Raw genomic sequence first — 27085 nt, 5'->3', positions numbered from 1 at the left:
CACGGGGTTAGTATGCCCATGTGTTCCTTTATTTTATGCTAAGTGCTGATATCTTAGCTTCTTGTGGTCTATGCCTTGCGCGATACAAATCGGAAAGTGGTGTAGGTCGCGCGAGGCTCTCGGTAAGAAGTTTATTAAAATAAGGAGTATGGTCTCACGCGCAACCTCAGCTGAGGTTTGCGCGGCTTTTTGGGACCATACCCCTTCACTTTCCTAGGCATACTTGCACAAAAATACTATTGAAAATATTATTTCACAAAATACTTATATTTATTTTTGGAAAAATAATATAAGTAACATATATGGACAAGTTAAAAATAAAGTTTATTTTTAACATGTAATATTTTGGCAAAGATCACATAAACCAATATATATTTTTGGGAAGTAAAATAAGCAATACAATTTCAAAGTACAAAGACACGACCTACGGGCAAGACCCGACAAACAAGGGCACAACCCTCACAAGAGTTGAACATACAAAAGACAAATACATAAGCTTAAGATGGTGACTTGTACTTGTGTAATACAAGTCTAGTGACTAACGTACATAGAACAATTATAGGTTGCGACGCCTACACGACAAAGCCGGTGAACGTTTACGACGCAAGATACGCAAACTTGTGAGTTCATGTCCCCACTTTTAAACTTGTACTTGTTTTCTAAACTTGGGGAAAATACATGTACTTTAGTATGTAGAACACAAAAACTAAGAAATGACACATAGATCATATGACGAATAGGGTGACATAAGCACCGTTAATCAACTATATACCTAGACCGCTGAACAAAATGTTAGATCTAATGAGTTTCAGACAGCCACACTCCGGGCCACGTTCTACCTAGAGTGCTTTTGTGTCTCGAGTCGTAAATCGACAGAAAAATGCCTATGGTTTGGATGCTTCCTATGTCGTGACATATGTTAGTGGCCTTGCAAACCATTAGCGATCTCGTATTCCTTACATTTACAGAACTCAGTTCGCAGATACGTTTTACAAATTACATACCATGTTTTCATACAAGTATACAAACATTCTATACGAAAACTGCATGAATTCACACCAACTTATGTTGTCGATTTTCCAAAACTTACATGTTCAGGTAACTAAGTGGATGTATGCGCGTTCTCCCTGCTCAAGATGGTTGTTTTGGTTTCAAGTGTTTATGTGTCGATACTCCGTTGCCACTTTTGTAGGATTTGGTTGTTATATCCCACCTCTTGTGGTGATATAATGATCAAAACCTTGATATTTGCTTTTGGAATGATGTTGTAAACTTTTCAAACAATTATCTTATTTGGGATGTAAACTTAAAACTTAACTTTTGTTTGGATGACAACTATTACTGGCAATATGGAGTTATTTTACATTCATGTAGTATGTTTACTATTCGTATACAATAAGAACCTTTCAAATCACACTTCGTGTTTCTGTCTTAGAAAGGGGTGTGACATGTACTAATTCAGGAGAAGACTCAACAAATATAACAAAACTGCTTTTAAACAAATCGAACCCAAAATCTAATAGTATCCCAAGCCAGAACATGCCACTATAAAAGTCACTCTAATAACTCTCAAGTCTCAACTTCATTACCTCGTTAAGGAAAGAAAAGAAACACATACATAGAGACAGCCGGGGTCAAAGGGGCAGACGCCGGAGTCGTTGACTCCGCAGGTAATCCCGATCGCCTATGATCCTCCATGTGACGGTGTATCTACATTCAAACTCACAAAAAAGCCTACTTTTGACTTGGTCAACCCTTCTGTTAGGTTTTTATGTGTGTAACTACACATTTACACGCCCGATCATCCGTTTTTTGAGTAGTGTTATACAAATTATTGTCGTTTTGTTGATTGTGAGTCACAATTGGATTTCTGTTTGGATGCCTTTTGATTGTTTGTATATATATATAAGTTTATGTTGATAGGGAATTCAAATGAAAACCACTTTTACTTTTACTGTGAAAACTCGAAAACTAACTAAAAGGCTAAAAAAACACACAATTTTTTTTTTTCAAATTTTTTATAAAACTCGTTGGTTTTTTTATATAAAAAAACTTTTTTTCAAAAAAAAAAAAAAATTGTAGTACACATGTGTAATACTACACATGTGTATTACACATGTGCACTACAAAAAAAAATATTTTGACATTTTTTTTTATATATAAAAAATGGCGAAAATTGGTATGTAAAAAATGGTATGTTTTTTTGGTTTTTTTAATTAGTTTTCGAGTTTTCACAATAACTAGTGGTTTTCATTTGAACCTTCCCATATGTTGATATTATAATGATGCTTGTGCTATTTAAAGTGTATTTGATGTTGAATTGAAGTAGTGTATGATTGAATTGTAGTTAGGTAAGTAGGTTAGAAACCCTAAAGGAAATAATATTAAGTAGGTAGTAATGAAGATTTAAGAATTATAAAACGACTTATTTTGAGATACATATAATTAAAATTACGTATAAGTAACTACTTTAATGGATTAATAATGTAATATATTTTGTTTTATTACTATTGCTTTTTATTTAATTACATAGGGGTGAATAAAAGAATCTTGGCTCACAAAATTGTGACACATGGCGCAACCAGATACATGTGTTGTGGGTTAACTAAAATTTGCATAACACCCTGCCACGTCATTACCACGTAAGCGTTGGGCTTTAAATAACCCACCCTTTAACAATGACGTGGTGGTTTAACTAAACATTTAAACAAAAGAAAGAAAAATGAATGTGTGTGTGAATGTGATTGGTGGAATGTAGTGGACCCCATCAACCATTTGTATTAACGCTTGTTAAGGGGGTAATGCCTCCCCTTTTGGCGGCCCCCTTAAACTGACATTTATGTTTTGGTGTTTAACACCATATGTGGGTATAGAAATGGTGATTTAGTACTTAATGCCAGTGTATCTAACACTTCATTTTCTATGTAGAGATCATAGTCAAGTCAAGTCAAACTTTGCAATGTGTCCTCCAGAGTCCATTCCTCCTGCAGTTGAGCTCAATGAGTATTCAACAGATGAAAGCGTCTTTAAGTCTTTGATGCAAATAAAAAGCGGAAGCTCTCTGCCTTCGAATGTACTTTCCGATGTGGATCCGTACCAATTCACACCCTCGAATCTCCCTGGTTAGCATCCATGTTATGTCATTAATACTTATTATTTGTTATTATGTATCATGAATTTGTATGTATTTTAAGATGCTAAACTTCTTGTAGCTGGTGTGTGGTACTTCTGGTCTGGGTCGAAAACGGATACTGAAAACGGGATCTGGAGATCAACAGGGGAGACTCGTGAGACATGCTCTTCTTTGATTACGTGTTGGAGAAAGACTCTTCAGTTCTATGAAGGGACAACTTCTGAAGGACAAAAGACTAACTTGATGATGCAAGAGTACACAACAAACGATAAGTGTAGCGGTCAGAAGGTGTGCACGTTATCTTTTAGATCAAATGCGTGTAATACAGTTACATTTTCTTTCTTATGTTTATCTTTAATCCAACCTGCTAGTGAATTGCCGGTTTGGTTGGATAACTTGCAGGATCCTAGAGCACTATACAAGGTATTTTTTACAGATGCGGCCGGTAGTGGCAGTGGACGACTTTCTGATAGTGAAATTCCGGTAAAGAACTTGGATGATGTGGCACGACCATCAACCGTGGCTAATCAATCTCCGGGAGATTATGTTTCGAGGGGTGATTACTTGGAGTTGGATGATCTTGCTATTCCCCTATCGCGTTCCACTTCTGCTGATTCAAGCTGTATGACAAGGAGTGTAACATCGGAAGATCTTTTTGATTCAGACGCGTTGTTGTGTGAACTAGGAGATGACAATGCTGATCACGATTCAAGAGGCAAGTTGAATCTCTCTGCATCTGCAAAGTTGAAAGAAGTGGTCGTGCAACCAACCGCTTTAGGTATGCCGTTTCATCTTTTCTATTCGTCCTGCCTTTGCATTAGGGGTGAGCAGAAACCCGAAAAAACCAAACCGCACAAAAACCGAACAGAAATTTACGGTTCGGTTTTGGTTTTGCATTTTATAAAAACAGAACCGAACCAAATAACTCAAAAATCATTTTTTAATTTTTTTTGTATATTGATTTAGGAATTGGTAAATTTATTCTTGAATGTTTAGTATTTATCATAAGAACATTAACATGTTTATTTATCTTTGAAATGATTTATCCATTGCCTATAAGAGATAACAAAATTTTACATAAAAAATAAATGATTTTTTAAGTATTATAAAAATCCATTGCCTATAAGAGATAACAAAATTTTACATAAAAAATAAATGGTTTTTTAAATATTATAAAAGAAAATGTCTTAATAAAAACTTTGGAGAAACATTAAAATAGATTAAAATGTTAGGTTTATGTAAATAATATTAATTCTAAAGGTTAAATATATCAAATTATTTATACTTTTTATTTTTGAATTTTACGTAACTTAGTTTTAAAACTGAAATAACCAAAAAACCGAACCGAATCATTGCTAAAACCGAAACCGAAATCTCGGTTTTCGGTTTTGCCGAAAAACCAAACCGAACCGTGCACACCCCTACTTTTCATATTGTAGAATTATTTTTTTTTTCACTCCTGCAAATTACATGAATTAATGTTTATCCACAGAATCTCTTGACAAGGAGCCCAAACCTTGTACAGGGCAAACCTCCAAAACGAATTCCACTCCCGAAAGCGAACCAGGAGACCGTTGCAACAATCATACTTCAAATGAGGCCGGCACCTCATCATCGTCATCATCTAGTAGTTCTGAAGGTTCCTCTAAAGAGGAAAGGAAAAATCGAACCAAGAAGCGCAAGATGATGAAGTATCTCTGTTTCTTGGCATTCTAAATCCACAAGTAAGCTGTTGATGTTGTTTTTCACGATATTAAACGGTAGATGCACGGTTGGGGGGCACGATAAGCTTTATTAGGGTCAAGTAGTTTAAGGTTATGGTTTGATAATCATTTATAGAGACCCTCTGTAAAAGCAGATACTAATGAGCTGGTTTTTAGACGGAATGTAGGTATATAAGATAATATTTAGAGAGTTGCATACGACCTGAGCGTGATTGTTCACGTGTATGCTTATGTGTAAATAGGGTGTCCGTCCCTCCGAAACACATGAAGACTGATGGTTTATATTGACGGGTTCTTATTACCGTTATGTAAATAAATGAAAATGATGATGTATATTTATGTATGCTACATTAAGACTGGAGATTTTGGAACTTTGGTAGTTCATTACTTGTGCTCTGTGTGCAAATGATTAGTGATGTGTTATTTGATACTTGGAACTTTGCACATCCAGTCCTTCAACCTCCAGCTTTCATGTTTATGGTATTTTGATTTATGTTATTTAATCAAAATACTATAAAGCTCATTTGATTATGACATGCACTTTAGCACCTTAGACCGTCTCCAACGCTGGAACAAAGTGGAGATCCTTTGCTGCCCTTAATATCTTAAGATGATGTGGCTGGGTGACATGGATGAGAGATAGGGGAGAACATCCGAAGCCAAGGGCTGAGAGAGAAGAGAAGAAAAGGGTGGTTGTGAGAGGGGAGGTGGGACCTACTGGTCTTGAGCCTGTTGCAGAAGAGGGAGGAAAGGGCTGGGCAGCTGAGGTGGCACCGGGCAGAGGTTAAGGGCGGAGGGGAAGGGCTTTATGCAATGGAGACAGTCTTATTCATCTGTAAGAGATTCTACAAGGTCATTTTCTTGGATATATATACAGATACACACACACACATATATCTATATACACAAGGGCGGACCTAGGTAGAGGGTTGGGTGGGCGGACGCACCCTTTGAAAAGAAAATTTTAGTGTATTTTGTGGAGCAAAATCCAGTCACATCCCTTGAAAATTTGGTAAAACCCCTCGTTCGCATCCCTAGAAAATAATTTTTGGGTCCGACACTTTAGATACATATAGGGACGGTGTATACAAATCCAATCTCGAGGATAAAACTACGCTACCCACAGGCCACATAATCACTTGGAGGAGAGAAATTAGAATATGATTGTTTTATGTATCACACTTAAAACAATATGTACAAGTGTCTATATAGTTCTCATATTAAAAAAAAATAATAATAAAGTTGGCTTTATATTGAATATCCCTCCATACAAACACATATAGGATAGGGTCCAAAACGAGAATCACACAATATTTGATATCTACGCTTTACAATAAGAGCTACTTTATCACCATTTGATATGTTAAAAAGATCATTGTGTGACACTAGTATATTTAAATTGAATATTACATGTAATTTGTCAGGGGGTATTTAACATACTAACGTAGTGATACTATTGTAACTACAATACTTTAGTGTATTCATTTGTAAAATTTAATGTACTTTATTTACTAGTTCTATGGTGTAATCAATACTTATGGGTTCTTAAATCTTAATGTACTTTATTTATTTACTAGTGAATACACACACAGTGTAAGCATTGAGTTTGGAGGCCCAATTCTATAGGTTTCATGTGACAGACAATTAAAGGATTAGATGTGTGAGGCCTGGCCCATTTATATAGCTAGTGCTTTAGTCATTATTTGAGAAAAACATGCATTTACATTTTTTATAATAGTATGTTTACTTTACATGTATTATTTTTGTTCATTGGTGATAGTGACAAAAACATGCATTTAAAACTGAATACATTTTTTTAATAGTATGTTCACATGTGTATATATATATATATATATATATATATATATATATATATATATATATATATATATATATATATATATATATATATATATATATATATATATGTATATATATATAGGGCAAGGATAAATCGAAAACCCCATTGAGTTAAGAAAACCTAAGAAACTCTATAACTACCATTGATTATTAAGGATGGATGGCTAAGATCTCTTTTTGGTGTGATATTAGCAATATCTGTTACTTTTTAATATAAAATTAATATAAGTACAAAGAGGGGTATTTTTGGTATGGATGATATTTTATATCTCATTGAGATATGTAATATGTCCATTGTCAGATACATCAACTCTATTTTATTCTCTCTCCTCTCTCTACCTTTTTTGTACTTTTTGTATTCTCTCATTGAGATATGTGATATGTAATATGTCCATGCATAACAATGTAGCACTTTATTTCCGTTGCATCTACATAATTGTTTCATTTTTCTCCATATAACAAGCAAGCTAAGATATGAAAGGATAATAAAATCCTTCATCCAGTGATTCAGACCTTGACACCGGTGCCGGAAATGACTTATACTAAAAAGTTACATATATTACTTGCGTAACAACAACTACAACAATAAAACCCACTTATTACATGATCAAAGTAACGTCCACATTTTACTTTTATAACAGGCCAGGTCACATAAAAATGTAACATATATTTTTGTAACAAGCCATTATATATGTAAGAATAACATATATAGGGGAAGGCTATAGAGAAAACCCACTTGAGTTGTGTAAACTCAATAAAAAAACCTTTGTAAAAAACCCATGTAAACTCAAGAAACATTTCTAAAAAATAGGAAATGTAATATATATATATTTGAACATTTTTAAAAAAGAAACACAAAAAAACACAAAAAAAAATAAACACCGAGTAGTTTTAAAAAAAATGTTACAAATTTCAGGTTGCATTATATATATGTCCAAAAAAAATGTAACATACAAATTTTCAACATTTTTTTTAAACTAGTAGGCGTTTTTTTCATTTTTATAAAATGTTCGTGTACATTTATATTCCATTCCCTATTTTTTTAGAAAAAATAAAAATGTTACATAGGGTTTATTTGGGTTTTCTCAACTCACATACGTTGCATCTACAGAAATGTTTCGTTTTTCTCCATAACAACAACAAAAAAAATCATTGATCTAGTTGCTTTCTTAACCTGCTAAATTACAAATGTAACAATAAACTTTATTTTATGTAAAAGCGAGCTAACATATGAAACGATAATAAAATCCTTCATCCAGTGATTTAGACCTTGACATCGGTGCCGGGAATGGCTTATACTAAAAAGTTACATATATTACTTGTGTAACAACAACAAAACCCACTTTTTACATGATCAAAGTAACGTCCACATATGTAACACATTTTATTTTTGTAACAGGCCAGGTCACATAAAAATGTAACATATATTTTTGTAACAAGCCATCATATATGTAACAACAACAAAGAACACTATTTCTGTAACAGTTTATTTATGTAACAGGCCAAGTCACGTAAAAACGTTACATATACTTTTGTAACAAGCCATGTGACAACAACAAAGAACACTTTATTTATGTAACCTTACATCAACAATGTAACACTTTATTTCTGTAACGTTGCATCTACATAAATGTTTCATTTTTCTCCATAACTACAACAAAAAAATCGCTGATCTACATGCTAAATTACAAATGTAACAATAAACTTTATTTTATGTAACAAGCGAGCTAACATATGAAACGATAATAAAATCCTTCATCCAGTGATTCAGACTTTGACACCGATGCCGGAAATAAGATGAGAAGGTTGAAAGAATCAAAACCCAGATGTGGCTAAAATGTTAGTATTAACAAAATTCACAACCAACACAGAACTACAAAAAAAGGTGAAATCAAATTATGTGAAAAAACAAAATTAATAAGAAAAGAGATAAAAATTGAAACTTAATATAAATCAAATTATGTGGCTAAAATACATATAAAAGAATACGTAAAAAAAGGAAATTACTCATAATTATAATGTTTTAAGTATATTATAAAATACAAGGGAGGACATTTGGCATCATTAGACTAAAGTACACCAAATATAAAATAATTTATAAGATTAGATACGAAATTAATAAACAAAACTTTTGCCTTGAAACTTTAAATAGATAACTACAAGGGGTGATAGATTATATATATACACACACGTCAGCTATGGAAGAACTCAACTTGTGCAACTCTCCGACGACATATGTGAAACTCCGGCGACTCTGCATCACCTACCGTCGACCATTAGAACCACCAAAGATAATCGCCCCCTTCTCGTGTCCCGCCTCTCTCTTTTTCTTGTTCGCCTCTGTCGAACGAGATGTGTGAAACACCCGCTCCCTCTTAGACCACTAGAGCCACCAAAGATAGTCGCTCCATTTTTTTATCTCATAGTCATCCTTGGTGTTGGGTGTTCTTTTTATCTCAAAAAATCTTCTGGTTTGTTTTGTTGATGAGGGGATAGAAGATTTGGGTGGTGTAAAAATAAGTAGGAGAGAAAGTGTGAGAAAAGGAACAAGAAAGGTGAAGAAAGTTAAAAGATTTAAAATCATCGTGTACTGCACATGTCTTATTTCTTAGATGGAGTATAAAAAGGGATGTCAGTATTCATAGTCAAAAGGTGTTGGGTGTAAAGTTACAATACTACCCTTGATGAATTCTATAATATAAATTACATGGCTTCATCTGGACCACACATTGAGTTTCTTTGGTTTTCTCATCTCAACCAGGTTTTCTCATTATAATTAGCCTATATATATATATATATATATATATATATATATAGGGGAAGGTTACTTGGGGAACACTAAAAAAGTGGGGAACAGCGGGGAACCGGCTCAAATGAACTCCGATTGGACTCATTCCAGCGGTGTTGGAACCGGCTCGTCGAACCCTAACTAAGATCTTTTAACCTTAAACCCTAAATCCTAACTCCTAAACTCTAAACCCTAAAGCTAAAAAATAAGGCTAAAACCTAAGCTAAACCGTAAAAGCTAAACCCTAAACCCTAAAGTTAAATTCTAAACCCTAAAGCTAAACCCAAAAGCTAAACCCTAAGGCTAAACCCTAAAGCTAAACCCTAAAACCCAAACCCTAATATATTTAGGGTTTAGGGGTTATGATTTAAGGTTTAGGGTTAAGAGATCCCAGTTAGGGTTCGACGAGACGGTTCCAACGCCGCTGGAATGAGTCCAATCGGAGTTCGTTTGAGTCGGTTCCCCACTGTTCCCCACTTTTTTAGTGTTCCCCTATGAACCTCACACTATATATATACTATTTTTTTCCGTTTTTTTTTTCAAACGCATTGGGTTTCTAGGAAACCACAAATATGTGCTGGATCCGCCCTTGTAATGCCCTAATTAGAATAAATTACCCTAGTTTAAAATACATAAATCAGTTTAAGAACACATTCGAAAAAAAAAATATGTGCATGGAGCTCGATTTAGAGGAAAATAATGGTTTTATTTAAGAATTCGATGGCATAATAATAATAGGTTTTAAAAGTTTATATGATGTGGTATTTGTCATATCTATGGTGTAGCGTGCTAAACGTTGTGACTTCATGGTTAACCTAGTCAGTTTTACATTTAACTGAAACTGGCAAACGGTGTGAAGTGGATTCAAATGAAATAATTGGTTTTTCTATGTACTAAGTTTGTAAAAGAGGAAACGTGAGATGGGTAAAGACACAATAACAAGAAATAAATAGTGTGCATGAAACCAAATTAATACCCCCTTAGCGTATAAGAGGGTACATACCAATACCATCTTATCTAAATAGATAATTATGTTATCCATATGTGTAAAACTGATTACTTGTTTATATTCATTCACTAGAATTACGGCGGGGGATTCATTAGTTATATATCATGTTAGATGAAAAACAAATGTTTCTCACATAACCACGAGCCTGTGTGTAAAACTGAGAAAAAAATAACTAAGTCGATCTCTGACTCGCACATTGCGACAGACCTATCAAACGGGGAAAAATAGACGCGCTGCGACGGGCATGTCAAACAGGAAAAAAATAGATGAAAAAACGTTGAACCCTACACACACGTTGCGGCATGTTAAGTTGGAAATTTTGAACGACACGTTAAACGGAGAACTTATAAAAGATGAAAAGTATATAAGAGACTAAAGTTGAAAGTAAAAAAAGTGTTGAGATTAAATTGCAAAAGATGAAAAGATTTGAGTTGAAAGTAAAAAAATTAAAGGGGTTAAATTGCAAAAGATGAAAACTTTTGAATTAGAAGTGAAAAATCAAATTAATCAAAGAGGTTAAATACCAAAGATTTAAACTTTAGACTTAAATTGCGAAAGATTAAAACTTTAGAGTTAAAAAAGAAATTAATTAAACAAAAGAGATAAATAGATTTAGTTAAATTGATGTTTAATATTAATATTATTATTATTTAATAAAAGAGATAAATAAAAAAAATAAGAGTGAGAAATTACCAGAGACACGTGTCTAAAAAGGATTTTTGTTTATTAGTATAGAAAGATTGTGTTGTTTTCATAGTAAACAACACAATAATAACTTTATTATGATATTTAAATTTAACCATACAAATATATATATATATATATATATATTAATTCCAAATTTATATTTCAATAAAACTTTATATGTTAGATTTTATTTTCAAAGTCTGTGTACATGGATCGTTCATATAGGAGAGCCGTTGATTGAGAGAGCATACAATATACCGCTCCCGCAATCAGTGGCGGATCTTGACCTAAAACTCAGCATGGGCCGATGTTTTTTGGAGATAAAATCAGCCTGGGCCGAACCAATACACATTTAAAAAAATTCTTGAAAACCTGAAATTTAACACTACTAGGCGAAAAAACCGCACGGGCCGAGGCCCGGCCTGGCCTCCTCTAAGCTCCTCCCCTGCCCGCAACATGTGTGATAGCCTGGTGTTGATAATGTGGCATTGACATAACATGATGGAACCATGGAAGGGGTAGAAAGTAGGGGACGAACGTAATGGCCGCACCGTGTGGAACCATCGACAAAGAAGATGCTATGAACTTAACTCCAAAAAGGCCCAATTAACCGGCCCACTTCAGGCAGCCCAACAAGTGACCGAATTGGGGCATGGTGAAAGAAACATCGAAGGATAGCCTAAAGAGAGGGTTTAAAAAAAGAAAAAAATTTCTAAAACTACACCACTCAATGTTTTAAAAACTGGTTCGTACCGGCTGGTTATACTGGTAATACCGAATTCCGGATGCTTAGCCGGTACGAAACACCCCGCTAAAACCTGGAAATGGCATGCGATTCGTACCGCCGGTAAAATGTGAAATATCGGTTTGAACCGGGAAACCGGTACCGGCCCAAGGTAAATTTTGGGTTATTTTTTTTTTTTTTTTTACAATTTCATCAAGCCTATTAGTTTACTCCATAACATAGCGCATATCAATCTTCCTTGGTATACGGTACAATCGATGCATCATTCATCATTTCATCCCTTTGTCTTCAATTTTTCATCACTTCCACCCCTTTGTCTTCATCAGTTCGTGGCTTCCAGTTTGATTCAATATTTCTAGTATGCCATTGTGCTGCTACTTATTTCACTCTTTTGAACTGGTATATAATATTACTTAGTAGTTATTAGTAATCATTTATATATATAGTAGGATTTCACGTGTATATAGTGTATTATGATTGTTGGGAGGTCTTCACATGTGTGAAAACATGTGTCACTATAAACTGATTCTACCTGTAAAATGGTATAGATCTAGACAAACACAACAAGATATAGCGACAAAACGTGACAAAATCTTATTATTAACCCAAACCAGAAAAAGTACCCAAACCAAACCCAAGATCTCAAATAACTGAGATCTTTGTAATACAAAGTACAGGATCAACAGATTCACAAATCTGTTGAATATAAGAGAAAATACAAACAAAACAAACAAAAAAATACAACTGAGATCAACACGATCTCATGTACAACAATGATCTCTGAACAAAGATCAACAATACTGAAGATAGAAACTCTCCAAACTCCAGATGAACAGATCAGCCGTACAACTTGGATGATCAAAGCGAACACAGAGAGAAGCTACCAGAAACCCTAGAAAATATCTGAGAGAATGAGTTGCAACCTTCTCTCTCTTGATTATATACCTGAAACCAAAAAACTTACAACAACACCCCTTGAACTTCTGTCACATATACGATTAAACCCCTGAGCCCAAGCGGATGTATTAACAGCCCAGTAATAGCCCAACAACTTAATAACAACCCAACAACAAACTAAACAGCTTAAACAACACGGCCCAATAATGTTTAATTATGAATTACGATAATGTAAAATGTATAAAATGTATAATATACCTTTTAACATCCCCCCATAATTCATACATTAAACATATCAAACAGCCCCAATTTTCCACACATTTCATTGTGTTGATTTACACTAAGCCCTTTAGTAAAAATGTCTGCTATCTGATCTTCAGTAGCAATTTTTTCTGGTTCAATTAAGCCATTTACAATTTTTTCTCTCAAAAAATGTAAATCAAGTTCAAAGTGTTTTGTTCTTTCATGGAAAACTAGGTTATATGAAATAGATATTGCAGATTTATTGTCACAAAAGAGTTTAACAGGTAAAGCACATCTACATTTCAACTCTTCTAACACATTTTTTATCCACATAATTTCACAAGTAGCTGAACACATAGCCCTATACTCAGCCTCTGCTGTGGATCTAGAAACAACACTTTGTTTCTTGCTTTTCCATGATATCAGTGTATTACCCAGATAAACAGCAAATCCAGTAACTGACTTTCTGGTTGAAAGACATTTTCCCCAATCAGAATCAACATAACCAGCAATATCTAAACTATCAGTTTTCCTAAATAAAACACCTTTACCAGGAGACTGCTTTAAGTATCTTAACAACCTTAAAGCAATATCCATATGAACTTGACAAGGTTTATGCATGAACTGGCTTAAATATTGAACACTATAGCTTATATCAGGCCTAGTCAACGACAAATATATTAATTTACCAATAAGTTTTTGAAACCCATTGACATTATCCAAAAGCTTAGTGTCTTTGCTAGTTTTACCAGTAACCAAATGTGACTGTTCAATAGGTGTTCCAACAGGCTTACACCCCAAGTAACCAAACTCATTGAGAAGTTCTAAACAGTACTTCCTTTGAGACAAACACATAGAATCTTTTGAATATAAAACTTCTATTCCTAAAAAATACTTTAACACCCCTAAATCTTTAATATGAAAACTGTCACTCAAACCTTGTTTAACCTTTGTTATTTCACCCATATCATTTCCAGTGATGACAATGTCATCAACATAAACCAACAAAGCCAGAAAAACATTATTTTTACACATAATGAACAAAGAATGATCACATAAACTTTGAATAAAACCCATATTGATTAGCACAGAAGACAATTTTTCATTCCACTGTCTAGGGGCTTGTTTAAGCCCATAGAGAGACTTAACAAGTTTACACACTTTAGTTTTATCATCACTAAAATAACCTTGAGGTAAGGTCATATACACATCTTCAGACAATGACCCATACAGAAATGCATTATTAACATCTAACTGAAACAAAGGCCAACCATTATTTACAGCAAGTTTCAAAATTATTCTAACTGTTACCATTTTAACAACTGGAGAGAAAGTCTCTCCAAAATCAATCCCTTCTCTTTGATTAAAACCCTTGGCAACTAACCTTGCCTTATATCTTTCAACCTCACCACTAGCCTTATATTTAATTTTATAAACCCACTTGCAGCCTATAGGCTTTCTACCTTTAGGCAAATCAACAATAACCCATGTATTGTTTCTATTTAATGCCTCCATTTCTTTATTCATGGCTTCAATCCACCTAGGATCTTTAACAGCCTCATTAAAAGAATTAGGTTCAACAGTTTTATTCAAAGATGATACAAGACTCAGATTATCAAGAGACAAATTAGCATAGTTAACAACTTTTTCAATACCATACTTAACCTTTCCCTCAACAACATATTCACTAAATTTTTGTGGAAACAATACTTTCCTTGAAGATCTCCTAACTGTATTTTGTCCCTCAGACTGGTTGGTAACATCATCCAACCCTACAGTGTTGCCTGCCCCACCATTGTTTCCCATACTACTACTACCTAACTGCTCTTCATTTTGAGCAGTAGCAGATGTAGAGGGAGACTCTGGTTGCTGACCCTCACTGTCAGGGTCTTGAGCACCAGTAGCACCCTCTTCATCATTGGGAACAGTTGGAACTTCAGGAACAAGTGTTTCAGTAAAATCAAAAAAGTTAACATGATTTAAATCAGTTTTGTTCAGTTGTTCTTTATCATTTTTTAAACCAGTTTTAAAGGGATAAACACTTTCATAAAACTTTACATCTCTAGAAAAGAAAACTTTTCTGTTTTCTAGATTTAACAACTTATACCCCTTTTTTACATTAGAATAACCAATAAAAACACACTTATCAGCATGATAAGCAAACTTATCAGTTTCATTTAAGATTGTACTAAAACACAAACACCCAAAGTTCCTTAGATGACTTAATGAGGGTTTAAAACCATACACAATTTCATAAGGACATTTTCCTCCTAACACAGAAGTGGGTAACCTGTTGATTAAGTACACAGCAGTTAATATACAATCAGACCAGTATCTAAGAGGTAAACCACTCTGAAACAACAAAGCTCTAGCTGTGTTCAAGAGATGTCTATGTTTTCTTTCTACCACACCATTTTGCTGTGGTGTATAAGAACATGAAGTCTGATGTAAGATACCTTTGTTTTTGCAAAATAAATTCATTTGACTATTCACAAATTCAGTACCATTATCACTCCTAATAATCTTTATCCTCTTTTCAAACTGAGTTATCATTAGTTCATAAAAACTACTCAAATTATCAAAAACTTCTGTTTTATTTGTTAACAAATAACACCAAACAGTTCTTGAAAAATCATCCACAACAGTCAAAAAATATCTAAAGCCTTCATAGCTGGTAACTTTATATGGACCCCAAAGATCTAGATGAATTAACTCACCTATAGATTTAGACTTATGTTCACTAAGAGGAAATGGAACTCTGACCTGTTTAGACCTATGACACACATCACAAGGTCCATGTTCTATACTTTTAACATCAACCATCTCTTTTAACACAGTTAGAACCTGATCAGAGGGATGTCCTAATCTGCTATGCCACAGATTTGATTTAATAAAACTATTAAAACAAACATTTACTGAATTACCATTCTTTCCCACAAAATACAACCCACTATCTTGACTACCAGTCACCAGGACTTTCCTTGATTTGGAATCCTGTAACACACAACTATTTTCATTAAACATAACACTAATGTTATTATCTTTTGCTAACCTATTTACAGAAATAAGGTTAACATGATACCCTGGGACATAGAAAACATCTTTTAATATAATGTCATCAGTTAACTTGATATTACCAATTTTTAAAACTTTAACATTTGTTCCATTAGGATGACCTACTCTAAGATCAAAATCAGAAACATTAACAATGTTAAACATGTCTTTATCACTATTTACCATATGTTGACTAGCCCCAGAGTCAACAATCCAACTAATTATACCTTCAAAAAACATAGAACTAGAACAACTAATACCACTTGTAACAAAGCAGGACTCACCTCCTACATTTGTTGACTCCACTCCAGTACTTGACACATTAGCAGACTTATCACCAACTAAGCTTAACAACTTAGCTATCTGTTCAGGTGTAAAAGGAAAACCAGAAGTAGATCCACTAGAAGAGGATCCAACAGCAGCATTAGACTTATTAGTTACATTTGTTTTACCAGATGAATTATTAGGTTTTTTCTTAAAATTTGGAGGATAACCAATCAGTTCAAAACACCTATTAACAGTATGACCTATCATATTACAATGTGAACATTTTAAAGCAGAATTAGGCCCTCTTTGATTAAATGATTTCTTCCTTGACTCAAAAGACTGATTAGATTTAGACACAAATGAAACACTTTGACCTTTTGACCCACTACCACTTGACATCCTATGAGATTCCTCTCTAGACACAACAGAAAAAGCAACCTTGACAGATGGAAACACTTCTCTGGTTAATAGATTTGTTCTTACAGGTTGATACACATCATCCAATCCCATAAGGAATTGCATTAGTTTTATTAACATAGAAAAGTCATTATAATCTTTTGCAGCCTTACAAGAACATGTAGGCAGTTTGAGCATAGCATCAAACTGCTTCCACATTGTAGTAAGTCTGTTATAATATTCAGCAACAGTTGACCCATTTTGAGATATACAGTTTATTTTTTTGAACAAATCATAAACCACAGAACCATCTATCTTGTCATAGGTTTCTTTTAAATCTTCCCAAACCTCTGAGGCAAGTGTAGAGAACACTTGCCCCAAAAATAATTCCTCAGAAACAGAATTTAAAAGCCAGGTTAAAACAACTGAATTACACCTATCCCATTGACTAGCAAGAACATGATCCTCTGTGGATCTTTCACATTTACCATCTACAAATCCAAACTTATTCTTGGCTTCTAAAGCCAATCTCATAGAATTAGACCACACAGCATAATTTTCAGTTCCCTTCAACTTAACACTAACAATAGTGAGAGCACTAGAATCACTAGGATGGAGATACAATGGATCTCCAATATCCAACTTACTTATTAATGTCTGAGATGTACTAGTACTTGGTTCTGGCTGAACCATGATAACTCACACAAACAAGAAGACAGATAAAACACACAAACAAAGCAACAGATAAAAACAGATATACAACACACGGCGAAGCTGTATCAGTGTCCAGATTCCAGGTTCATCACTTATAGTGCCTGGACAGGTCTTTATACAGGAGCCGGACAATGAACAAACACACAAAACACAAACACGAAATAACAATCAAGCAACAGATAAGGTGCCGGTCCTCACTACCCCGACTTCAACTAACCAACCATCAAAAGCAGTAAACTAACTACAAGAAGGAAAGATCTCACAGTGGGTGCAAAGTCTTCGCACAAGGTGAAGACTGTAACCTTCTAGGGTTACAAGTCGAACACCAATCAACAACGAACAAATACTGGTTGGTTTGCCCTGAATCCTTCTAGGGTTTCAGAGACCAACGCAGTCTTCTCACAAATTCCAAGAACAATGCCAAGATCCACACCGATTCACTCCCAAGATCAGATGAACCACAAACACCACAGATCTACAAGAAACAAACAATATCAGAACAGATCAAAACAAGATCTAAACAGCGGAAGACTTAGATCTGCATACAAGAGCTTTAAAGCTCTGATACCATGTAAAATGGTATAGATCTAGACAAACACAACAAGATATAGCGACAAAACGTGACAAAATCTTATTATTAACCCAAACCAGAAAAAGTACCCAAACCAAACCCAAGATCTCAAATAACTGAGATCTTTGTAATACAAAGTACAGGATCAACAGATTCACAAATCTGTTGAATATAAGAGAAAATACAAACAAAACAAACAAAAAAATACAACTGAGATCAACACGATCTCATGTACAACAATGATCTCTGAACAAAGATCAACAATACTGAAGATAGAAACTCTCCAAACTCCAGATGAACAGATCAGCCGTACAACTTGGATGATCAAAGCGAACACAGAGAGAAGCTACCAGAAACCCTAGAAAATATCTGAGAGAATGAGTTGCAACCTTCTCTCTCTTGATTATATACCTGAAACCAAAAAACTTACAACAACACCCCTTGAACTTCTGTCACATATACGATTAAACCCCTGAGCCCAAGCGGATGTATTAACAGCCCAGTAATAGCCCAACAACTTAATAACAACCCAACAACAAACTAAACAGCTTAAACAACACGGCCCAATAATGTTTAATTATGAATTAGGATAAGGTAAAATGTATAAAATGTATAATATACCTTTTAACACTACCATATTTTATGTGTAGGTTTTAATCTATTTTGGGGTATTTTTTCAAATGTGATTTATAATGTGTAGTTTTTAATATGTTTCTAACATTTATTCATTCCATCAACTTGTTGGTTGGGATTCATGTTGGTATTATAGAGTTAATTAATTAACCCGATTAAACTACTCGGTACAACCCAGTTCAACCGATTAAATCATTTTTTTAGCCCAACCCGATATGCTTAACAAACCGATTTTTAAAACATTCACACCACTAATTTGCCACTATCCCTAATGTCCCCCACCCCCATCGGTAGTCAAACAGGTCAAAACCTCATACCACACACAACCATAAACCCACAAACCGGTATTCCATTATTGCAACATGCCAAAGCAACCACCCCTCTCTCTCCCCTACGTGTCCCCACCTCATTCGTGAAACCCAGAATTCAACACACACATACTGTGTCACTCTCACCACCCCTCTCATGTGTTTTATACTTTTATCACCCCCAAATGTCATTATCTTCTTCCAAATGTCATTATCTTCTTCCCGTTACATAATATTCATATTTTAACTTGTAATGTACCAAACTTATTATGTCAATAATAATAATGGAGGTGGTACTGGTGGTGATCAGGAAGAGTTGAGCGTACTGCCACGTCATACTAAGGTTGTTGTCACCGGAAACAACCGTACCAAGTCTGTTCTTGTCGGCCTGCACGGTGTCGTCAAGAAGGCTGTTGGTCTTGGAGGCTGGCATTGGCTGGTTGGTAAATTCTTTTATAAATTTGTTGGATCATTGGTTTTAATGTTGTTTTTTGATTGGAATTGTTTTGTTTTTTAATATTGGTGTTGACTGATGATGATTCTGTTATTGACAATTTAAGTATATTGCATGCATGTGATCCCAATTGTGATTTATATGGATATGTAATGTAGACAAAATAGGGTATTTTGTTCTAAATGGTTAATTTCCATGAACATTCTGTTTTTTTTTAAAGGCCAACAGAACAATCTCACCCGCCCGTAGGCACGACGGTGAAATTACTGGTAAAACCCGTTTGGCTTAAGGATCGAACCCAGGTTTCCCTGGGTCTCCTATCATTGCCCACCAATGTCTCACTCTGCACCAAGTGGGAGTTGAATTTGCATCTCTCGAGAGAGAAATGCAAGCCTTCCACCACTTGATCTTAAATGTTTGTGAACAATGTATGATCAATCTTAAATTAATGTTTACTGGTCTGCAGTTATTTTATTTGTTAGGTTTTAAGGATTATTATATTTAATTTGCTATAATCTTGATCAGTCTTAAATATGATTTTTTTTTTGTTGATTTTGACCTGATTTTCTTTTAATTAAACCGTAGGTGCTTACGAATGGTATAGAGGTGAAGTTACAAAGGAACGCGCTTAGTGTGATTGAAGCTCCTACTGGTAATGAAGATGATGATGATGATGATGATTTTGAGCTTGAAAATGGTCAGTCGAATGGCTCTGATATGGGTCAGTGTTGCTTTCGTATTTAACTAATAATTTACTATTCGAATTTCATAATTTCGGTTTCTAAATTCACATTTGTGCAAGTATGAACTAATATTTGAAACCAGGAGGGTTGCAAAGTAGTTAATTTGCATCACAATTTTGATGTTGTTGAATCTTTTTTACATTGGATACCTAGTCACATGGTAGTACTATATATCTTTATAACTCTATTATGCATGTGGACCCGCCGCCTACAGAAAGTAATTGTGTTTGTTACCATGTTTTCAGCATCTGATGATACCCAAAAGTTGCATCGATCAAGGCACCACCTGTGTAAATCAACAACAGGGTCACCACGTAACAAGACCGTTGGTCGGTCTCTATTTCATGACTCACAGTCTAGGGCCTCCTTTACTACTTCTCGTGCTGTGGTATGTTAACTTTATTCCTTCATTCCAAACAATTAGTAGTATGTTTGATCTTGACAAATTTAAACTGTAATCTATGCAGAAGATTGATCTGAGAAAGCTAGAGATGGCTGCCTTGCAGAGATATTGGTTACACTTTAATCTTGTAACATTATGATACCAAAAAAGTGTATATTGTGTATGTGTGTATATGTATAGGGGTGTTCATTTCAAAGCCAATAATATCTTAGGGGTTGTTTGGCAATTTCTGAATGATTAAGTGCTGAACCAGTAAGAGGTCTGAACCATTAAGTGCCAGTATAATGCTTAACCATTTAGATGCAAATGTCTGACCAATTCAGATTAGAGGTCTTAACCATTCAGAGGAAAATGTCTGAACCATTCAGACATCTACTCGTGAAACAAACAATCTGAACCATTAAGTGCTGAACCGGTAAGAAGTCTGAACCATTAAGAGCCCCATTAAGAGGTAAACAAACAGCCCCTTAGAGAGTTGCGTGAACCACTTTAACCCTTGTTCTTTTCTACCACTGACTATATACAAGTGCATATGTGGTTCTCAACATAGTATTGATTCTAAAATAAACACACCTGTATATATAAATAAATCATTTTATCCAGTTTTATCCTTTTCATTAAATTTACTATGCACAAGTGCTTATGCGGTTGTTGTGGTTCTCAACATGTTCTTAAATGAACACTCCTCTGTTTATGTATGTAGTGTGTGTGATATTGTGATGTCATTTTTTGATATGTGTGTGATTTTCAGTCGGGCGTGATGTCCAACCCGTCAAAGGAGCAGCTTGTGGACATTGTCCAAAGGCATTTTATGTCACAGGTACTATTACTTTACCAGCTGCTTATATATATTGTTGGGTTCCAATTATGCAGTTATAGTGGTCAAGGTCCGCTGTTTGATATATAGGTTATAGCGTTGGGATATCGGTAATTTTTATATATGCAGAATTTATGCGTATACAAAATAATTGAAAATATTAATAGTAATATCAAAATTCATAGTAATATCATGCTGGAAGATTCCAAAATTAAATTCTCAGCAGCCTACAGCACCGAAGAACCAACACGGGTGAAGATTGAACTTTGTTTAAAGAACCAGCGATGTCGCACCACACACACATTACTGAATTAGGTTTTAATTAAAGTTTGGGCCTTTAGTATTATTGGCCCGAAATTTAAAGAAAAATTGATTTTTTTTTGTGGGCTTTTCCCTACTTTTGGCCATAAATTAAAAGACCTATAAAAGCAGTGCTATGAACGCGATATGGTAATCCGAGGTCCGCTAACTGCCATCTAATTTCATGTTTTTTCCCTAGAGATTGTGAAAAGGAATGGACATTGTTCAAGACGCCTGTTCTTAAAGTAATCGGTTTTACACTTGTCACTTGTCAAAAAACGGATAGGATGCAAAATGACCGGGTTGGTTGGGTCGGGTCACTTGTCAAAACGGAACTAAGGCAGAATGTTTTAAATTCTTTAAACTTAACATTTTTTTTCTTATTAACAATTGTGGGATATCAGTTTATAGATTTGTTAGAAGAAACTAATTAGAGAATTTGTATTAAGAAAGACCAGAAATAGATTGGATTCAAGCCGACCCATCATCGTTTGCCCCTCTTTTGTATTTTTGTTAAAATCTAATTACGGGTGTTGTCGTAATGTGGTATGAAGACGATGGACGAGTTGCAAGTGATCGTGGGGTTTGTACAGGCTGCAAAGAAGCTGAAGATGGTATGAAAATGATTTATCGATCGTTTGCTGTTGACTTCGACTTTGACTTTGACTATGACTATGGCTAACATATATATGTAGAATGCTCTCTGATCGTTCCTTATTTTACGGTTTTGGTAGCATTTTTTGTAGATATATCATATATGCAGACCCAATCTTAAGACCTGCAGCCAACAACATTTTGCCAGTTTTCGGTTTTTAAATGCAAGGTGTTCACAAGCGACTCGCAACAAAATATTAAGATACTTGTTTGTCGTATTCTTTTGAAGTATATTTCTTAACAATCTAGCAAACATGTCATACATTTTCGACTTCAAAAAGAATTCGATTGGTGGATCGAATTGTTCAGCTCGTGCAGACCCATATTTTTATTCGTACAGAAAAAAACATTAACCCTAACCCCCACACAATTAAAATTGTGTAAGCCGAACTTGACCCGTTTAACCCGTTACCTCTCAAACATGTTGGTGGGAGTAATCAAATTGTAAACGTACTAATAGCGGGTTGGTTAGTCCTAAAAATGGGTTAAATGAGTTAGAGGATCAACCTGTTTATTTAAATAACAATCCAACTCGAACAGAATACGTATATTAAATTGTTTAGGTATTGACAATCCAAAAGCTTATTATCTTCGTATCATGTCGAAAATTATCACCCCTATTATTATATATCCAAACCGACAAAATCATATTAAAAAAAACGTTTTACACGATAGTCGAGAGAGTCTATGTCAATGAATCGACGTGGCCGAATGTTGTCCTCAATGCCTTCCAACTTATTAAAAATTTAAATAACGTATGCTGATTGTTGTGGTCATAAATTATTTTTTGTATCGTGTCGAAATTGTCACCCTTATCATTATTACACATCAAAACGACAAAATATTGTTAAAAATCAAAACATATGTTTTAATAGAAAGTTGGAGAGAGTCTATATCAATGAATGGACTCGATGGAGTATAGTCCTTGATGCGTTCGTGACAATTGTTGTGGTCATAATTTAGACACTTCTACTTAAAGTACAAGATCTATTTAAGTCCTCACAATTTCAAGCAACCAGAATCAAACAAATGATAAGCTTAGCAGATTCGGTAGAATTACTGTCCTTAACCTTGTATTTTCGGTGCCAATCTTTGTCACCCATTCATAAGGTAGGTACACCCGACACACACATATACACAATGTTAGTGGTTGTATTGTATTGAGGGAATATTAATCAAGAATTTAATAGACGTATATTAACTCAAAAAAACGTTTAATCAAGGATGGTGACCGCAACAACGATGATGGTTTAATTTAACTAGTTTTTAGGACCTGAGCGTTGAGGCGAGACTGTTATACCAAACGTAAAAACGTTGAACCATATACATGCGTTGGAGCATGTTAATTCGCAAAATTTAGACTAAACGTAAAATATTATCGTAGAAAAAATAATTAAGTCGAAACGGTAAAAACATATTATAGTTGGTTTGAGTTAATAATAATACAGTATAGTTTAATAAAGCTATAAAGTATAACGTTTAATAAACCTAGAAATTTATTTTGTACTTTTACTAATATTATAAGAGAAGAAAACTAAAGTGTACAAGATTCAATAAAAACTTGTATATTGAGCATATGATTATGTACCATGCAGTTGGCATACAATCATCGGTGTAGAGGTGTACAAATCGGTTTTTTTCAAAAACCGGTTTCGGTTATTAACCGATTTCGGTTTTTTCACTCAAAATAAAAACCGGTTTTTTTTATAACCGGTTCCGGTTACTAACCGGTTTTTGAGGTCCAAAACAATAACCGGTATAACTGGTTGGGACCGGTTTTTAACCGGGGTTTTCCCAAAAAACCGGGTTTTTACCGGTTTTAACCGGTTTTTTAATAACCGATTCGGTTAATAACCGGTTTTTGAAGTCAAGAATAGTAACCGGTATAAAAACCGGCGGTTAAAAAAAAACGGTTAAAAAACCGGTTAAAAAAAACCGGTTTCGGTTTTTTTTTTCGGTTTCGGTTTTTTTTCGGTTTCGGTTCTAAAACCAGTTTTTTTGTACACCTCTACATCGGTGTATGAAATTTAATAGTAATTTTGTGAGTGTAAGCAATTTTGATAAATCATAGTGGGTTAATATTGTAATTTCATAATTTTCTTGAAACCAAATATATAATTCTTTCTATGATTTAACTATGTTCTAGTCAGTGGTGGACCCATGATTTTTTTCAATGGGGTCCATTTTCGGGTCGGTCCTCGTTCGGGTCGAGTTAAAGTGAGGGTTGAACTAGATTTTTAAAAAAATAAGAAAAATGGGCTTATCAAGGATTGAACTCATGACCTCTTGGTGGAAAAGAGGGAGATTCACCACTACACCAACTTTCTTTTTATTTCTATGATGTCCACCTAATTGTATTTATAGGGTCCATATACAATTTAATATACCGAATCTACTATTTTTTAAAAAAAGATTGGGGTCCGGAGACCCTGATGGCACCAATGTAGGTCCGCCTCTGGTTCTAGTGAATTTCAATGAAACAAACACGATGTTTAAAATCGTATTATGTTAAGGGGAAGAAATTCATTAAAAAACACCGCTCGGTAGTTTATGTTCTAGTGAATTTTAAGTAACAAACACGATATTTAAAATCGTATTTCGTTAAGGGGGAGAAATTCATTAAAATAACATAGTCTCAGTGGTTTAGTTTAATATTGGATTTTCCACAAATTCTTCAAACCAAATATGTAATAGTTGTATAATCCTATTGTATTCTAGTGCATTTTAGTGAAACAAACACAGTGTTTCATATCCAATCAATCGTATTTTGTTAAGTAAGGAGAAGAAATGTCATTAAAAAATAGTATGATGATGTTAGCATTAAAGTTTCGATTTACGTCGTTAAGTAAAATATAAAATAAGCTCTAATGGTGCAATAATAGTCTCGGTGGATAAGTGTACGTGACCATATTATTTATTAGTCGTGTCACAACGTCATAGCTTCAAAGTAATAATAAAAAAAACCTAAAGTTTGTTCATAAATATCAAAAGACTCAAGTCATCATCCACACACCAATCAAACAATGACCAGTCAACTAATGACAAAACATTTGAGAATATAGCATGCACATAGTAAATATCACAAGCTTGGTTTTATATGCTTTATCGTTTGAATGAAAAATGAAAATTAAATGGACATGATATTTATTAGGAAACTAGTTTAAACTAATCCTAAACATTACCCTTAACGCGTTACACACTCACAAGCTAAGACGGGGAATTATACGCAACTTGAATCTTAGCTTGGGCTTTGCTTGATGGGGGTTCATAGCGTCGGATCTAGCTAGTTTGAAGGATAGATCTAAAGCCAAAGATTAAGGTCATATGAGATTGTGTGTCTTTGTTTTAGAGTAAAGTATAATTTCAGTTCCTATGGTTTACACCCAATCACACATTCAACCCTCATTTGAAAAAAATCGAACAGTCCAGTCCCTGTGGTTGTTAATTGCTCGCAATCAAATCCCTGTGGCAAACCGTCGTTAGTTGACCGTTTAATTTTTTAACAGCGTGAAGGGCAATTTGGTCATTTCACCGAAAGTTGACACCTTTCACACCTTTTAATCCCCCATCTTCCTTTAGAAGCTACATTTTAATCCTTTTATATCCCAAACCTTCCCCGATATCAACAACAACTCCGGTCATCTTGTCACACCGTGACTTTTCCGGAAGCGTATGATATGTGACTGGTTTAATATCATTGTATTCAATCATAATAAACAACTACATGATAAAAAACGATGTTCATCCATTCATAAAATTTGAGTATTATAAACACCGGTTAATTAAGTTTTAAAACACATCCTTCGACTAGGTTACAAACCAACAAAAGTGGATGACATCTAAACTTGAAGTCTACTTCTAGTTACGACACCCGCGCCCAAGATCCATCCTGTCACCTGAAATACATGTAATTTTGGAAAACATCCACAAAAGTTGAGCGAGTTCATGCGTTTTGTGTGAGTACTGTAATCTTGAAAATCTTTGAGAGACTCCTTTGTAAACAGGTATGAAAAGCGTGTATGAACATAATTGTTTTACAAGGACTTTAAGGCATGTGAGGACATAGGGAGCACTCGTAATGAGTAGGCTTATACCCTTGTCGATTTTCCTCGACTATGTCGATTTCCCTCGACTATGTCGAATTTCCATTCGACTATGTCAATTTAACTTGACTATGTCAATTTCCCTTGACTATGTCGATTTACCTCGACTATGTCGATTTCCCTCGACTATTTCGATTACCCTCGACTGGGACACCGAAGCACTCAAGTGATCACATGAGGATCATGAGTGGGGCTCGGCCGTACCCGTTAGATCTAACCTTCGTCCCTAATTAAGTATTAGTGGCATTTCAATATCTAGTCTATGCTCACATGATCTAGTATTTCATAGGCATTCATACCGTTCAAGCATTCGTAACATGTATTTCACCCCCGAGAGTTATAAAACCAAAAACAGTTAAAGAAAAGAGGGAGCATGAACTCACTGTTTTGCGTCTTCACAATCGTAACCCAAATCTCCTTAGCAAACACGACTCCCTACAATGTACTAATGTCTATTAGACGAACGGGCCGTGCCTTAGCTTAGAGTTTAACGTTTTTGAGTTACGTTTCTTTTATGTCTCCAGTATTATTCCAAGTTATAATTCCTTGTTAAAATAATAAATATTTTAACTTTAAATTATG

At 34.6% G+C, this 27085-nt stretch overlaps 2 protein-coding genes across 7 annotated transcripts; both read left to right on the top strand.

Moving 5' to 3' along the window:
- Nucleotides 1–1540: 1540 nt before the first annotated feature.
- Nucleotides 1541–5244, top strand: LOC110916617 (protein CUP-SHAPED COTYLEDON 2). The gene is made up of 5 exons (XM_022161322.2): nucleotides 1541–1670; nucleotides 2929–3122; nucleotides 3213–3421; nucleotides 3536–3911; nucleotides 4626–5244. Exons 2-5 carry the CDS (start codon nucleotides 2960–2962, stop codon nucleotides 4847–4849), a joined length of 972 nt encoding a protein of 323 aa, XP_022017014.1. The 5' UTR covers nucleotides 1541–1670; nucleotides 2929–2959; the 3' UTR covers nucleotides 4850–5244.
- Nucleotides 5245–19126: 13882 nt separating this feature from the next.
- LOC110917470 lies at nucleotides 19127–22621 on the top strand. Of its 6 annotated transcripts, none has more exons than XM_022162020.2 (7): nucleotides 19127–19468; nucleotides 20069–20135; nucleotides 20472–20614; nucleotides 20694–20756; nucleotides 21381–21449; nucleotides 22301–22360; nucleotides 22481–22621. In XM_022162020.2, exons 1-7 carry the CDS (start codon nucleotides 19283–19285, stop codon nucleotides 22490–22492), a joined length of 600 nt encoding a protein of 199 aa, XP_022017712.1. In that variant the 5' UTR covers nucleotides 19127–19282; the 3' UTR covers nucleotides 22493–22621. The 6 variants fall into 6 exon arrangements, 5 of the variants coding, with proteins under 5 accessions (XP_022017712.1, XP_022017710.1, XP_022017709.1 ...); XM_022162018.2 differs by having other exon boundaries at nucleotides 19132–19468; nucleotides 20069–20180; XM_022162017.2 differs by having other exon boundaries at nucleotides 19136–19468; nucleotides 20069–20204; nucleotides 20697–20756.
- The last annotated feature ends 4464 nt before the right edge of the window (nucleotides 22622–27085 follow it).

Source organism: Helianthus annuus, chromosome 16, assembly GCF_002127325.2.
Source record: "Helianthus annuus cultivar XRQ/B chromosome 16, HanXRQr2.0-SUNRISE, whole genome shotgun sequence".
In the NCBI taxonomy this organism is placed as follows: domain Eukaryota; kingdom Viridiplantae; phylum Streptophyta; class Magnoliopsida; order Asterales; family Asteraceae; genus Helianthus; species Helianthus annuus.
This window is presented reverse-complemented; position numbering and strand designations above follow the sequence as displayed.

Coding starts and splice junctions, on each gene's coding strand:
- LOC110916617 (XM_022161322.2), top strand. CDS start 2,960: ATGTGTCCTCCAGAGTCCATTCCTCCTGCAGTTGAGCTCAATGAGTAT. Junction 3,422..3,535: donor ATAAGTGTAGCGGTCAGAAG/GTGTGCACGTTA, acceptor GATAACTTGCAG/GATCCTAGAGCACTATACAA. Junction 3,912..4,625: donor CGTGCAACCAACCGCTTTAG/GTATGCCGTTTC, acceptor GTTTATCCACAG/AATCTCTTGACAAGGAGCCC.
- LOC110917470 (XM_022162016.2), top strand. CDS start 19,283: ATGTACCAAACTTATTATGTCAATAATAATAATGGAGGTGGTACTGGT. Junction 20,615..20,693: donor TTACTACTTCTCGTGCTGTG/GTATGTTAACTT, acceptor TAATCTATGCAG/AAGATTGATCTGAGAAAGCT. Junction 20,757..21,380: donor ATTGGTTACACTTTAATCTT/GTAACATTATGA, acceptor TGTGATTTTCAG/TCGGGCGTGATGTCCAACCC.